The 13,569-nt window shown below is 48.1% G+C and overlaps 1 protein-coding gene across 1 annotated transcript; it reads right to left on the bottom strand.

Moving 5' to 3' along the window:
* Positions 1–4,641: 4,641 nt before the first annotated feature.
* LOC123131056 (auxin-responsive protein SAUR32) lies at positions 4,642–5,579 on the bottom strand. The gene has a single exon (XM_044550822.1). It carries the CDS (start codon positions 5,410–5,412, stop codon positions 5,059–5,061), a length of 354 nt encoding a protein of 117 aa, XP_044406757.1. The 5' UTR covers positions 5,413–5,579; the 3' UTR covers positions 4,642–5,058.
* Between the last annotated feature and the right edge of the window lie 7,990 nt (positions 5,580–13,569).

The raw sequence follows: 13,569 nt of genomic DNA on the forward strand, positions 1-13,569 counted from the left end.
TTTTAGTTGTACGGAGCGCTCATCCGATGTTGCCCTGAGAACGAGATATGTGCAGCTCCTATCAGGATGTCGGCGCATCGGGCGGTCTTGCTGGACTTGTTTTATCATTGTCGAGGATGTCTTGTAGAACCGGGATACCGAGTCTGATCGGAATGTCTCGGGAGGAGGTCTATTCCTTCGTTGACCGTGAGAGCTTGTCATGGGCTATGTTGGGACACCCCTGCAAGGATTTGAACTTTCGAAAGTCGTGCCCACGGTTATGGGCAGATAGGAATTTGTTAACGTCCGGTTGTAGAAAACCTGAAGTTGACCTTAATTAAAATGCATCAACTGCGTGTGTAACCGTGATGGTCTTTTTCCGGCGGAGTCCGGGAAGTGAACACGGTGTTGGAGTTATGCTTGACGTAGGTTGTTCTAGGATCACTTCTTGATCATACTTTCTCGAACGTGCGTTGCCTTCTCTTCTCACTCTCATTTGCGTATGTTAGCCACCATATATGCTAGTCGCTTGCTGCAGCTCCACCTCATACCTTTTACCTTACCCATAAGCTTAAATAGTCTTGATCGCGAGGGTGCGAGATTGCTGAGTCCCCGTGTCTCACAGATACTTCCAAAACCAGCTTGCAGGTGCCGATGAGACTGTGCAGGTGACACAACCAAGCTCGGAAGGAGCTCGATGAAGATATTGTCCTTTGTGTCGTTCCGTTCTAGTTGATCAGTAGTGGAGCCCAGTTGGGGTTGATCGGGGACCTTGTCGCTTTTGGGGTTCTTCTTTTATTTTGGTTCTGTAGTCGGACCTTGATTGTATTTGGATGTTGTAATGCTTTATTCATGTATTGTGTGAAGTGGCGATTGTAAGCCAACTATGTATCTCTTTCCCTTATGTATTACATGGGTTGTGTGAAGATTACCTCACTTGCGACATTGCTTTCAATGCGGTTATGCCTCTAAGTCGTGCTTCGACACGTGAGAGATATAGCCGCATCGAGGGCGTTACACCATGGCAGATGTGAGATTACTAATTAATGGTTCAACTTGAGGTGGCAACTTTAATACATATCTGGGTGGATTGTTTGTCAGGCACCTGAAGAAGCCAGTGTTGTCCTAGGATATCCCGGAGTACCCGTGTGATAATCCTAAGGTCCGCCACCCAGGCTCAAAGGGAACTGAGATATTTCATGCTAGAAACTTCCGTGTGCAGCCACATGCTATTATGGGCTCTAACATAGTTGAGTAAGTTGCGTGAAACTCTTGAAGAGGTAGACTAGCAGGTAGTTGGGTTGTAGGTGGTATAGTCTATCCGGAGTAGAGAGTTAATGCTTCTGAAAAACTGTGTCTCGGTCATCTGTTTCTTAAACATCATGTAGTGCGAGAAATCCAACGGAGGAGATCGAGTCTTGTGAGGGAAAGTGCGCAAACCTCTGCAGAGTGTATAAACCAATCATGGTTAGCCGTGTCCCGGGTTATGGACAATCTTGAGTATCTAGTACTTGGATTATCATATGTATCTCATCACTCTAAAATTAATATTGTTGGGTTGATAATTACTTTTAATTGGGATTGAGTTGAAGGAACCTTCTCAATGATGTTTCAACTACCATGATAGTTAAATAAAATCTATTCCTTTGTTGTAGGAAAAAATTGGCTTTTCGCAAAACTTTAACCATAGAGCTTTCCACCAGCCAAATATGCATGTAGTGATAGTATTATTCTGTTCTTGCTCTATTGTGTTACACTGCCAGCATATTCCATATGTTGACCCATTTTTAGGTTGCAACGTATTATGTTGTAAACTTTTCAGACAAGGAGTAAGGTTCGTTAGGTCGTTGCCGTGCAGCTCTGCTATGTCGTTGGAGTTGATGGACTCACTTTATCTTCCAAGCCTTCCGTTGTTATCGTATTAGATGGCCTTAAGCCATATTAATTGTAATAAGTTCTCTTTTGAGACATTCGATGTAATAAATGTGTGATTGCTACTCTGTTATAAATCCTTCAAAGTACTGTGTGTGTCAGCATTACCGATATAAAGATGACACTGAAGCACAGAGAATTGACCGTTTGAGGTCGGGTCGCTACAATCATGAGATTTTACGAAGTCACCGTAGACGCCTCATAGTCGACGGGAACGTCTCCTTCCACTGAAAGCGTATTGCCGAAAATCCTGAAATAAATCCAGGATAAATGCGAGCACCGGGATTTGAACCCTGGTGAGCTGGGGATACCACGGTCCACCTAACCATCTCAATCACAGATTGGTTCGCATCTGATTTGGAATTTAATTACTATGTATGGAGCTGCTCAACCCGAGAGAAAATTGAATTTCTAGTTGAACTCTCTAGAATATACCAGAGAAATACTTTACGTTGTATGATACGGGTGATTTCAATATTATTAGGAAGAGCTCTGAGAAGAATAAGCTGAACACACATGGTCACTGGAGTTTTGTTTTTAATGCTATAATTGAGCATGCTAGACCTGGAGAGTTACCATGGCCGACTAGAATTATACCTGGGTAATAATTTAGATGATCCAACCTTTGAGAAATTGAACATAATTTTAATTTGCTCAGATTGGGAAGAGAAATACTCTTTGTCAATGGTTACTTCATTGAAAGAGGGATATATGATCATACCTCTTTAATACTGGATACTGGAGAACAAATCATAAACCCGCTCTAATTAGATATGATAATTCTTGTGCACTAATAGAGGATTTAAACCTTGGAATGCTAGATATTCTGGTCCAACATTGTGATTTGGCAGTAGAAATTGAGAATGCTTAGGAGAAAATTAAGATGGTGGGATAAAAATGGTACTGCTTGGTACATGCTTGATGCTATAATAAACACTTTGAACTTTTTGGAATCATTGTTGACGCTAGGCTCAAGCAGAAAGAGCTTAGGGATAAATGAAATAGATTTTTGAAATCGGAAGAGTTAAAATGGTTGCAAAGATGTAAGGAGAAAGAAATTAAATAAGGGGACTCTAACACTGGATATTATCAACTTAACAGTATAGTAGGAGAAGAAAGAATATTATTACTTCCTCTCGACCAGGAAGAGGAGCTATTAGAGCATCTCCAACAGCCGCCGAACGCGCCGCGCGCTAAAAACTACTTTGACGCGCACTCATCGTCTGGTTTGGCGCGGCGGGCAGCACTGGCTTCAGCAGTCTCGCTAAAATGCAGCGCGCGCGCGACTCTCGTACAAACAACATATGCATTCCAAAACAGAAGCAAAAAGATCAAACACAAACAAAATAAATCAAAAATAAATAGTTCAATTTCGTTATTACAACTCAAACAAACAGTTTATCGTTCAATACAACAAATAGTGCAATAAACACAACAAATAGTTCAACAATACAATAACGAACGCACAAATCATGATGCTCTTTGTCGTCCATTCCATGCCCACCACTCCTCAATGAGATCCTTCTGAAGATCATCATGCGCTGCGGGACATCGAATGGCATGATAGGAGGCAACAAAACGGGCTAATTTCTCTGCAATGCGCGTGAGCAACTCGGTGCTCATCCTAAACCGGCGACGAAAATATGACTCGGGGTATGTGGGATCCTCCGCAAAATAATGTCTAATCAATCTGTTGTGGGCATCGATCCTATACCTTCAAATTTTCTACCGACCCATAACCGAACCACCGTGCTTTTGTTTTTTATTGATGTGCATAGCTAGGATCATTGCAAGGTCCTCCTCCTCTTTCATATCAAATTCTTCTTCGGAAGAATCATACGACGAACTCATCTACAATATTCAATACTATGCTATAAAAACTACAATCAACATGCACCAAATTCATGAAGTTTGAGCAATACATACCTTGCAGGCGTTTTGTCGAACACCTCGCGGGCGCCGAGCGGCAGCGAGTGCCCGGGCGCTGTTCGTCGGAGGACGGACGCGCGCGAGGGGCGGCAGTGACTAGAGGGGGGCGGAGGAAGCCGCCGCGGCGCGGGGATAGGCTGGGGAAGCGCCAGAACGGTCGCCGAGTGACGCGGGCGACGGTGGCGCCGCGGCTGGAGAGGGGTGAGTTGCGAGCCAGCGCGCGGGAGCGGGTGCAGCTAATAAGCGGCGCGCGATGGAGTTTCGGCCCGCGCGCCAAACTAGATATGTCGCGCGCGCGGTTTTTACGGGCCCGCTGGAGCCACTATACCGGTTGCGCGCGCTGAAATGAAAATTTTTCCGGCGTGACGCTTGTTTGATGCGACTGTTGGAGATGCTCCTAGGAATGACGACTACCGCGGTCGGAGGAACACCGAGACATGCAACCGGACCGAGCCACCCCCACCAGAACTTCTCGCCGCTATGGTAGGGACTGCAACGCGAGAACAGGCCGGAGCACCCACGCGAGACTCCGCCGCGGCCAAGCCCTAGAAACGCCACGGAGGAAGGCCTCGCCGCCGCCATCATCCCCGGCAGCGGCGAGGAGATTAGAGGCGGGGGCGGCTAGAGTTAGGAGCGGGCTATGTTTCCTGTGGAGTCAGATGCAAGACCTCTGCCTTTTCTATTAATCACAACCAATGACACCAATTACCATTACAAACTGAACAAACATTTTTTTTCATTGCCACTGTAGCTTGCAACACCACCCAACAGATGACCAAAGTAAAGTTACAAATCTGGACGGCAAGCGGAAAGCACCTGTCTCTGACCAAAACATCTGGATCCCAACACATATAGCTTAAACATCTGACAAGCACGCCAGGCTTGTTAGCTCACTAGTTAGCATAAATCATGTTAATCCTATAGAAAAATAAATTCTAAAAGCCTACTGGTTTCATCAGACGACCAGCTGATACCAATCAACACAAAAAGGGCCAATCCAATCTTTGGCCTGTGCTATACCAGCTCTCGCCGGTAACTGACTAATCACCTACTGCTGCCTCTCATGCGTGATGCGTCTCCGTATCTGGAATCTCTCCGACTCTCCCCTTCGCTATGTACGTACGTACGTGTACATGTGTGTCGTCTCCGGCAGGCAGATGGACACCGGTGCTCAGCAGACGATAGCCGGCCGGCCGGAGCTCGAAGATGGATGATCGATCAGGAGGTGAGTCTGGCGCGGGTGCACGGGGCGAAGGAGTAGCCGTGCTGCTGGTGGCCGCCGGCGTGCACGTGCACGCGGTGCGAGGATGAGTGCGCCGTCTCCCGGTCGACGAGCGCGCGCAGGCGGAGGAACTCATCGACGGAGCAGGGCAGCCGGAGCGGGCCGGCCGAGTTGTAGCCATACGTGTCCCGGGCCGCCTCCAGCAGGCTCTGGAAGAGCGGGTGGTAGAGGTAGGCGATGGGGATGACGAACCGTCGGAACCCGTCGCCTTGCTGCTCCGCCTGGCCGACCCGCACCGCCAGCCACCCCTTCTTCACCTTCCCCTTCTTCTCCGCCTGGTCCCCTTGCATGACGATGGCAGCTCCCTCGCCGGTGGCCCAACTGCAGCCGAGCTCTCGCCCTCGCTGCCGGCGCCGCTGCTGCCGCGAAGTTACTGCTCGATAGCAGAGCTAGCTAGAGCCAAAGAGCCGAGCGAGAGGTGTGCGTGTGTGGGTGTGGTGCGGTGTGCTTCGCGGCACTCGCGGTGGTTTTTATAGGACTGCCTCTGCTTGGCTCGAGCGGGCCGGGACCGGGAGGAGATTAGATTAGAAGATTAAGCCGGCGGTGTGTGGCGACCCGTGCGCCGGAGCCTGTACGTACGGCGTCCTGTGCTACGGAACCCGGCCTCGGGAGCTTGCGTGTCGGGTCGGGACGGCGAGTGATGGATTGCCTGCGTCGCTGACACGGCGGCCTGTCGGAATAATCGGGTTAGGTTCGTCCGGTATCCGTCGGCGGACTCACGTCGAATATCGTCATCCAACGCTATCCGCATATATTTTAATAATATTTTAAATCAACCAGACAAAATTTGTACAAAGTGAGCGGATTTTCATATAAACACGACGGATTTCATATAATCACGATGAAATTTATTACATTTCGGACATACTTCAATTAAAAGCGGAGCTCGTCCGACTCTGAAGGTATAATTTCGAACATACTTTTATTATATATTTAAACTAAATGATCACCGGCGCTCGTTCCCCATGTCCTGTCATGAGCCCCGAGAGTTGAACCTTCGTCTCCTCCAATTTCGTCTCGGCGCTCTTCAGCACTGCCTTCGTAACCTTCACCTTCGGAGCCTCAGGAAGTGAAACTGCCCGTCTTCACGTTGCCGCCAAGCGTCTAATCAGTCAACGTTGTTCAGCCCACCAAACTTGGCTTCAACCAAAGGGGAGCAGCGGTAGCCTTCTTGGGACCCGAACGGCGGCGACCTGCCGTGCACTACTCTTCATCGCTGCCGGCGGCGCCGGCAGACATGTCGACTTCGTGGTCGTGGCGGCAGGCCGTGGCCTCGGCGGAGCCGGTATTGTCCTCCTCCTCGTCGGTCTTGCCCCACACCTCATCCGCCGCCTCATCGAACTCCTTGTAGGCGGCCACCAGTTCCGCCTGATGCTGGTGGTATCGCCAACGGGTGAGGCGGATCTCGCAGGCGGAGCGGTAGGATTCGAGCAACGCCGCCTGCTCCGCCACGTCTGCGTTCGGTGCGATCTCCCTGCCGACGTTGAGCTGCTCATCCGCCCACTGGTGTTCCTGGAGGAGCTGAAGATTGTAGGCGGCGTCGGCCTGCGCCTTCCGGAACTGCTACTCCCTCACCATGTCCATCTTATGGGCACGGGGATGATCATGGTGCGATGCACCGGCGAGGATGGTGTCGGCTCGTCCTCGGGCGCATCCTTCATTGGAACGTTTCGTAGGTATCGTGTCATTATGATTAGGATGTATTTCATTTGGTAAATTTTATAGAACTGGCGTCAATTTTTTAACAATTCTGAGCGAACACGTCGACAACTGCTAGATGCTCTGCACGGATCTCATCACCATGACTAGTGCCACGTCGTCATCTCAGAATCGTTCCCTCTGAGGCTGAATTGAGCGAACGGTAGTGTCATTCTGCATCTCACCCACTCACCCCTCTCGCGGCTTGTGTATAATTTTCCCTACCCACTTCCCCACTCCCCACCCCAGTCAAATGCTATCTCTCCCCCGAGATATTTTCTCGGCAATAGTGTTGCGACAACAGCCCACGGATCTTGGCGATTATGGTGCGACAATGATCGGTGGTGGCGCAGAGAGCTCGTGGTGGCGGCAAAGAAGCTACGTGTGGAGCACGAGCACGGCAATGTAGGTTTTTTTACAAGGCCGTGGTGAGAGTTTGTCTGAATTTCCTATTATTTATCATCTGCCTTTTATAAAACTATAGGCCCTCTCAAAAATAAATGTAATAGGACACTTCCCCACTTGACGCCTAGCTGTCTACCAACCTGAGAAAAATCAGAGACCCGAAGGAGATCATAGAAGACGAAGGGGTTGTTTGGTTCTAGCCCTTGCATTGCCATACTTTGGCACATATTTTTTGCTAAGTTTGCCTTAGGTTAGTTGAATAAAAGAAAAGCCACAAGTTGGCAAGCATAAGTGTAACGCCCCGAGACTGATGTGACAGGTGTCCTCTAGTTATTCGCTGTTGTTGCCTTGTCATTGCTTGCGTGCCATGCTTTGCATATCATGTCATCATGTGCATTTCATTTGCATACATGTTTGTCTCATGTATCCGAGAATTTCTTCCCGTTGTCTGTTTTGTAATCCGGCGCTCCGTTCTTTCTACCTTCTTCTCGTGCGTGGGAATTAAACATTTCCGGATTGGACCGAGACTTGCCAAACGGCCTTGGTTTACTACCGGTAGACCGCCTGTCAAGTTTCGTATCATTTGGACTTCGTTTGATACTCCAACGGTTAACCGAGGGACCAAAAAGGCCTCGTGTGTGTTGCAGCCCAACACCCTTTCAAAGTGGCCCAAAACTCACCTAAGCCTTCTCCATCATCTAGATCGTTCGATCACGATCGCGTGGCCGAAAACTGCACCTCATTTGGACTCTCCTAGCTCCCTCTACCTATAAATATGTGTCTCCCTCCGAAAATCCCGCAGTCCAAACCCTAAAATTCCTCACCGCGCGCCGCCGGACGCGTCCTCACCGGCCGGACATGTCCACCCCGCCTGGCCACCTCACTCCGGCCAATGAGGAGATGCCACATCACCCCCGCCGCCGCTCTCTTCCAATCGCGCGCCTCCACGCGTCCCCAGCCAGCTCCCTCACCACCGCGGCCAGCTCCCTCACCACCGCGGCCTGCGCCCAGATCCGGCCCGCCCGGGCCCAAGCCGCCGCCGCCCGAGACGCGCCCGCCACCGTGCGCCTGCTCGCCGATGCTCTCCTCCGCCGCCTTCTCTCTCGCCGGACGCCGCCACCTTCGCCGCGAACTTCGCCGGCGACCTCCACCGACCTCGCCGCCATGGGGATTCGCCGGAGCGGAGCTCTCTCGACGCCGGCCTCGCCTCCCGTCGTCGGTTTCGCCCGGGAACAGAGCCGACACCGCCAGATCCCTCGCCCTCCGACGCCCTTCGTTCGGCGCCGCTCGCCGTCGCCGGAGCACCGGAGTGGCCGCCGCCTCGCTCGATCGGGAGGAGCCCGATCCACGCGTCCCCGTTGACCTCTTCGCGGGCCCCGTCTTTGGCCCAACGCGTCGGCCTCGCTAGGCCTGCCTCGCTTCTTCTTCGTTTTGGGCTCGGCCCAGTGGTGAGCAGCCCGACTAAATCCCGCCCGTGCGACTCATAACTATTTGACGCTCGATGAAATTCTACCAAGTCCCCGAGATTCCCAGATCCAAGTGCTCATGTTCATCATGTCGTATCTTTGCATCCGTAGCTCCGATTCATGCATATAGCATATCAAAATGTTCATCTCAGAGAGTACATCATTTCATTCCATTGCATCATTTTCATTTGAGTTCATCTTGATGCCCGAAATGCTGTTGGAAGAGTGCTACTTGAGATTATTGTCAGATCTGCTACTCCATTTAGCTTTTAGTCATTTTTGCCATGATTAATGTGTGCATGATATGCCCATGAGTTCTACATATGTTTTGTTAAGAGTTTTGTCATCTTTCCAGAGGTGCAACCCATGTATTTTTGTGATGTGTGTGGTGACTAGCACAAGCTTGCAAAGTGGTGCACTTGGTAATTCTGATTTCAGGGACTTAGCAATTTCACTAAGTCCTTGAGCTGTTTATCTCATGTTGTCATATGTTCATGTTGTTTCCTAGTGATCCGTGCCTCTTTTAAGGATGATCAGTAAGGATGTTTTGTTTATCTTGTAGTGCTCTATCCATCCCTGTCTTTGTTTGCGATTATGGAGCACCCTATCTTGAGTCAATCGAGCTCTACTTTTGCTACTTTGTGAATCTGGGCAGATTGTCAACTTGTTTGCAATTTTGCCGATGGTGTTGTAGTTGACTCGTGCATGCTATGCTATTGTTCTTGTCATGTCTAGCTTGCATTTTATGTGTTCTTGATAGATGTATGATTAGCTTTTGATGTCTTGCACCGTAGTGAGTGTATCGAGCTCGTAAACATGCCTACTTGAGTTTTATTTCAACGTGTGCCAGTTTTCACTAAGTCTGAGAACTGATTATGTTTTTGCCATGTTCACATGCTTGCAATTGTATTTTCTGATCCCTTTTGGCTCAAGGTCACTAAGGGACTTTTGTTAAGCTCTTTGAGTAGCTCCATTTCATGCTTTACTTTGCCATGTTCAGGTCCTGTAGCATATAGTTTTGATGCTCCGAAGAGTGCTATCTGATCTGAAATTCCAGACAAGTGTTAATTTTACTAAGTCTGAGATCTGTTTACCATATGCATTTTTGCCATGCTTGTTTGAACCTGTTAATGGATGAATTGGTCGTAGCTCAGTGCTAGACTTTCGTTAAACATCTTGAATGCATCCCTGCCATGTATTTTGTTGCCATGTTTGGGTGCTGTAGCATGTTCATCTCATTGCATTTAGATGGCTACTTGCTGTAAATCGCAGACCGGTGTCATATTTGAATTGCTTGCCATTTCCAAACCGTAACTCCGATTCTGGTGATCTTTATATCGTTTTCAAGCGATTTCATCTCAACTTTCTAGTGGCACACTTGGATTTCTAAGTAGAGGCCAGGTTCATTCATTCCCTTGCAAATCATGCATATGCATCACATACTGCATCCCGCATATCATACCATGTTCATGTGTTGGTTGTTTACTATGTTGTGTGCTTCTTTTCCGGTGTTAGCTCTTCGGGTTGGTTCCGATAACGTCGCGTTTGTGAATACCCGTTCGTCTACGTTCCGTTTGTCTTCTTCATGGACTCGTTCTTCTTCCTTGCGGGATTTCAGGCAAGATGATCATACCCTCGGAATCACTTCTATCTTTGCTTGCTCAGTTGCTCGCTCTTTTTCTATGCCTATGCTGCGATACCTACCACTTGCTTATCATGCCTCCCATATTGTTGAACCAAGCCTCTAACCCACCTTGTCCTAGCAAACCGTTGTTTGGCTATGTTACCGCTTTGCTCAGCCCCTCTTATAGCATTGTTAGTTGCAGGTGGAGTTTGAAGCTTGTTCCATGTTGGAACATGGATATTTTGTTGGGATATCACGATATATCTTATTTAATTAATGCATCTATATACTTGGTAAAGGGTGGAAGGCTAGGCCTTATGCCTGGTGTTTTGTTCCACTCTTGCCGCCCTAGTTTCCGTCATATCGGTGTTATGTTCCCGGATTTTGCGTTCCTTACGCGGTTGGGTTATAATGGGAACCCCTTGACAGTTCGCTTTGAATAAAACTCCTCCAGGAAGGCCCAACCTTGGTTTTACCATTTGCCACCTAGCCTTTTTCCCTTGGGAGTCGCGCATCCCGAGGGTCATCTTTATTTTAACCCCCCCCCCGGGCCAGTGCTTGTCTAAGTGTTGGTCCAAACTAGAGCCACTTGCGGCGCCACCTCGGGGAAACTTGAGGGCTGGTTTTAGCTGTACGTAGTGTTCATCCGGTGTTGCCCTGAGAACGAGATATGTGCAGCTCCCATCAGGATGTCGGCGCATCGGGCGGTCTTGCTGGTCTTGTTTTACCATTGTCGAGGATGTCTTGTTGTACCGGGATACCGTGTCTGATCGGAATGTCTCGGGAGGAGGTCTATTCCTTCGTTGACCGTGAGAGCTTGTCATGGGCTAAGTTGGGACACCCCTGCAGGGATTTGAACTTTCGAAAGCCGTGCCCGCGGTTATGGGCAGATGGGAATTTGTTAATGTCCGGTTGTAGAAAACCTGAAGTTGACCTTAATTAAAATGAATCAACAGCATGTGTTACCGTGATGGTCTCTTTCCGGCGGAGTCCGGGAAGTGAACACGGTGTTGGAGTTATGTTTGACGTAGGTTGTTCTAGGATCACTTCTTGATCATAGTTTCTCAATCGTTGCTTTGCCGTCTCTTCTCGCTCTCTTTTGCGAACAGGTTAGCCACCATATATGCTAGTCGCTTGCTGCAGCTCCACATATTACCTTTACCTTACCCATAAGCTTAAATAATCTTGATCGCGAGGGTGCGAGATTGCTGAGTCCCCATGGCTCACAGATACTTCCAAAACCAGTTTGCAGGTGCCGTTGAGTCCGTGCAGATGACACAACCAAGCTCAGGAGGAGCTCATTGAAGATCTTGTCCTTTGTGTTGTTTCGTTCTAGTCGATCAGTAGTGGAGCCCAGTTGGGGTCGACCGGGGACCTTTGTCGCTTTTGGGGTTCTTCTTTTATTTTGGTTCCGTAGTCGGACCTTGTTTGTATCTGGATGATGTAATGCTTTATTTATGTATTGTGTGAAGTGGCGATTGTAAGCCAACTATGTATCTCTTTTTCCCTTATGTATTACATGGGTTGTTTGCGAAGATTACCTCACTTGCGACATTGCTTTCAATGCGGTTATGCTTCTAAGTCGTGCTTCGACATGTGGGAGATATAGCCGCATCGAGGGTGTTACAAGTTGGTATCAGAGACTTCCCCGACCTTAGGAGCCCCATTGCTTGATCGTTTTTAGCGGCCGAGTTGTGTCTAAAAAATGTTTTGAGTCATTTAGGAATTATACATCGGAGAGTTTAGGAATTCTTTTTACTTCCCAGTCTCCTCATCACTCTGGTAAGGCATCCTGACGTAGAGTTTTGACTCTTCTCTTCCCAAATTTCATTAAAAAAAATTAGGATCACGCGGGTATCTTGGAATTGTTCCGATGGTTTTATGATGAGAACATTGTCTTGGTGCCTCCTGTCAGGGGTTTTGTGGAAGTGTCCCGGGGAGTTGAGCTCTGAGGTGTTGTCGTCATAATTTTATCGTTGCAATTCTGGAATACCTGAGTTTAGTACGCCGACATCGAAAATCTCTTTTATGCAGTTCGTTGGTGAGATAACCTCGACGCCACCCAGTACTGGGGCGGGAGTTCAGGAGTATCGCCATAACTTGTATAACGGATGCTTTTCGAAGGTTGAGGTAGATGATTTCCGAAGGTTTCTTGGTTATGTGTTGAAGGATGGATACAGCTGGATGTAGGATTTGCTAGAATTGGGTGAGATATTATGCTTCCCCTGTATCCCCAACACCTGATTGCATAACCGGAAAGGTTCGGGAGTTTCATAGGTGGGAAATCAAGTAGCTCTTAGGATATCTTTCCGACAGATGCATGATATGAAATTGGGGCTCGACGTCTAGTGGTCCGCCTATCCACGGTCGGTTTTACAGTGGTGTCGTTGTGTCTTAAAGAGTCCTTGGCTATGCCGACTCGGGGATGCTTCGTATGTCATGTGCACTGCCTTGTACATGATGGTGATGTACGATCGAGCCCGTGTAGGCCCCACCATGAAAACTTCGGACGGAATCTCTATCATATGTTTGTTCCGGCTTATTCTGCTAGCCAATCCTTTTTTTGTTTTGAGTTGTGGTATTCGAGTTGCTTCGAAGTCAAATGTTGATTCCATACCTTTTCCAAGTGATGTTCTCATATTCCTATGTGAATACTAATCCTTCTCGTTTATTGAGATTGTCATGTCAATCCTTTTTCACTGGTGTGTTTCTCTTCAAGTGGATCCGATCATTTCAACAACCGCAAGATCAAGTATCAGTTCTTCTCAACGGTGTTCATTTCATTCGTCCCAAGCTGCCTTTGTTTTCCCGCCCTCCCACCCTTTTTCTTCGAGGACTCGAATTTCTTAATCAACTATCAATTTTTGTTGATGGAAGTCCCTCCATTATATTTCCTTCATGTTCTTACCCGGTGGTTCTCATGAAGATGATCTACTAGTTCAATATTCTCCATTCTTTTCCGGTGGATCCAATTCAAGCTTTCGGTGTCGATCATATTCTTTTCTGTGTTTCAAATGCCTTCTCAACCGGTGCATCCTCTCTTTTAAATCATTCAACGGTGTTTCTTTGAGTGGGCCCTAACCCACATGTCTTTTCCCAGGATCTTACCTGACTCTTCCTATTTTCCTGGAGCTATCCTCAAAATTTCCTTTCGAAGTTTGACGTAAGTATGATTTATCATCAGTTAAATGTCTTTCTCCAAGATCTCTCAAATTCATTTCATTATTGATTCAACTTTATATTCTTCTTTATTC

The sequence above is a fragment of the Triticum aestivum genome, chromosome 6A (assembly GCF_018294505.1).
Source record: "Triticum aestivum cultivar Chinese Spring chromosome 6A, IWGSC CS RefSeq v2.1, whole genome shotgun sequence".
Taxonomy (NCBI): domain Eukaryota; kingdom Viridiplantae; phylum Streptophyta; class Magnoliopsida; order Poales; family Poaceae; genus Triticum; species Triticum aestivum.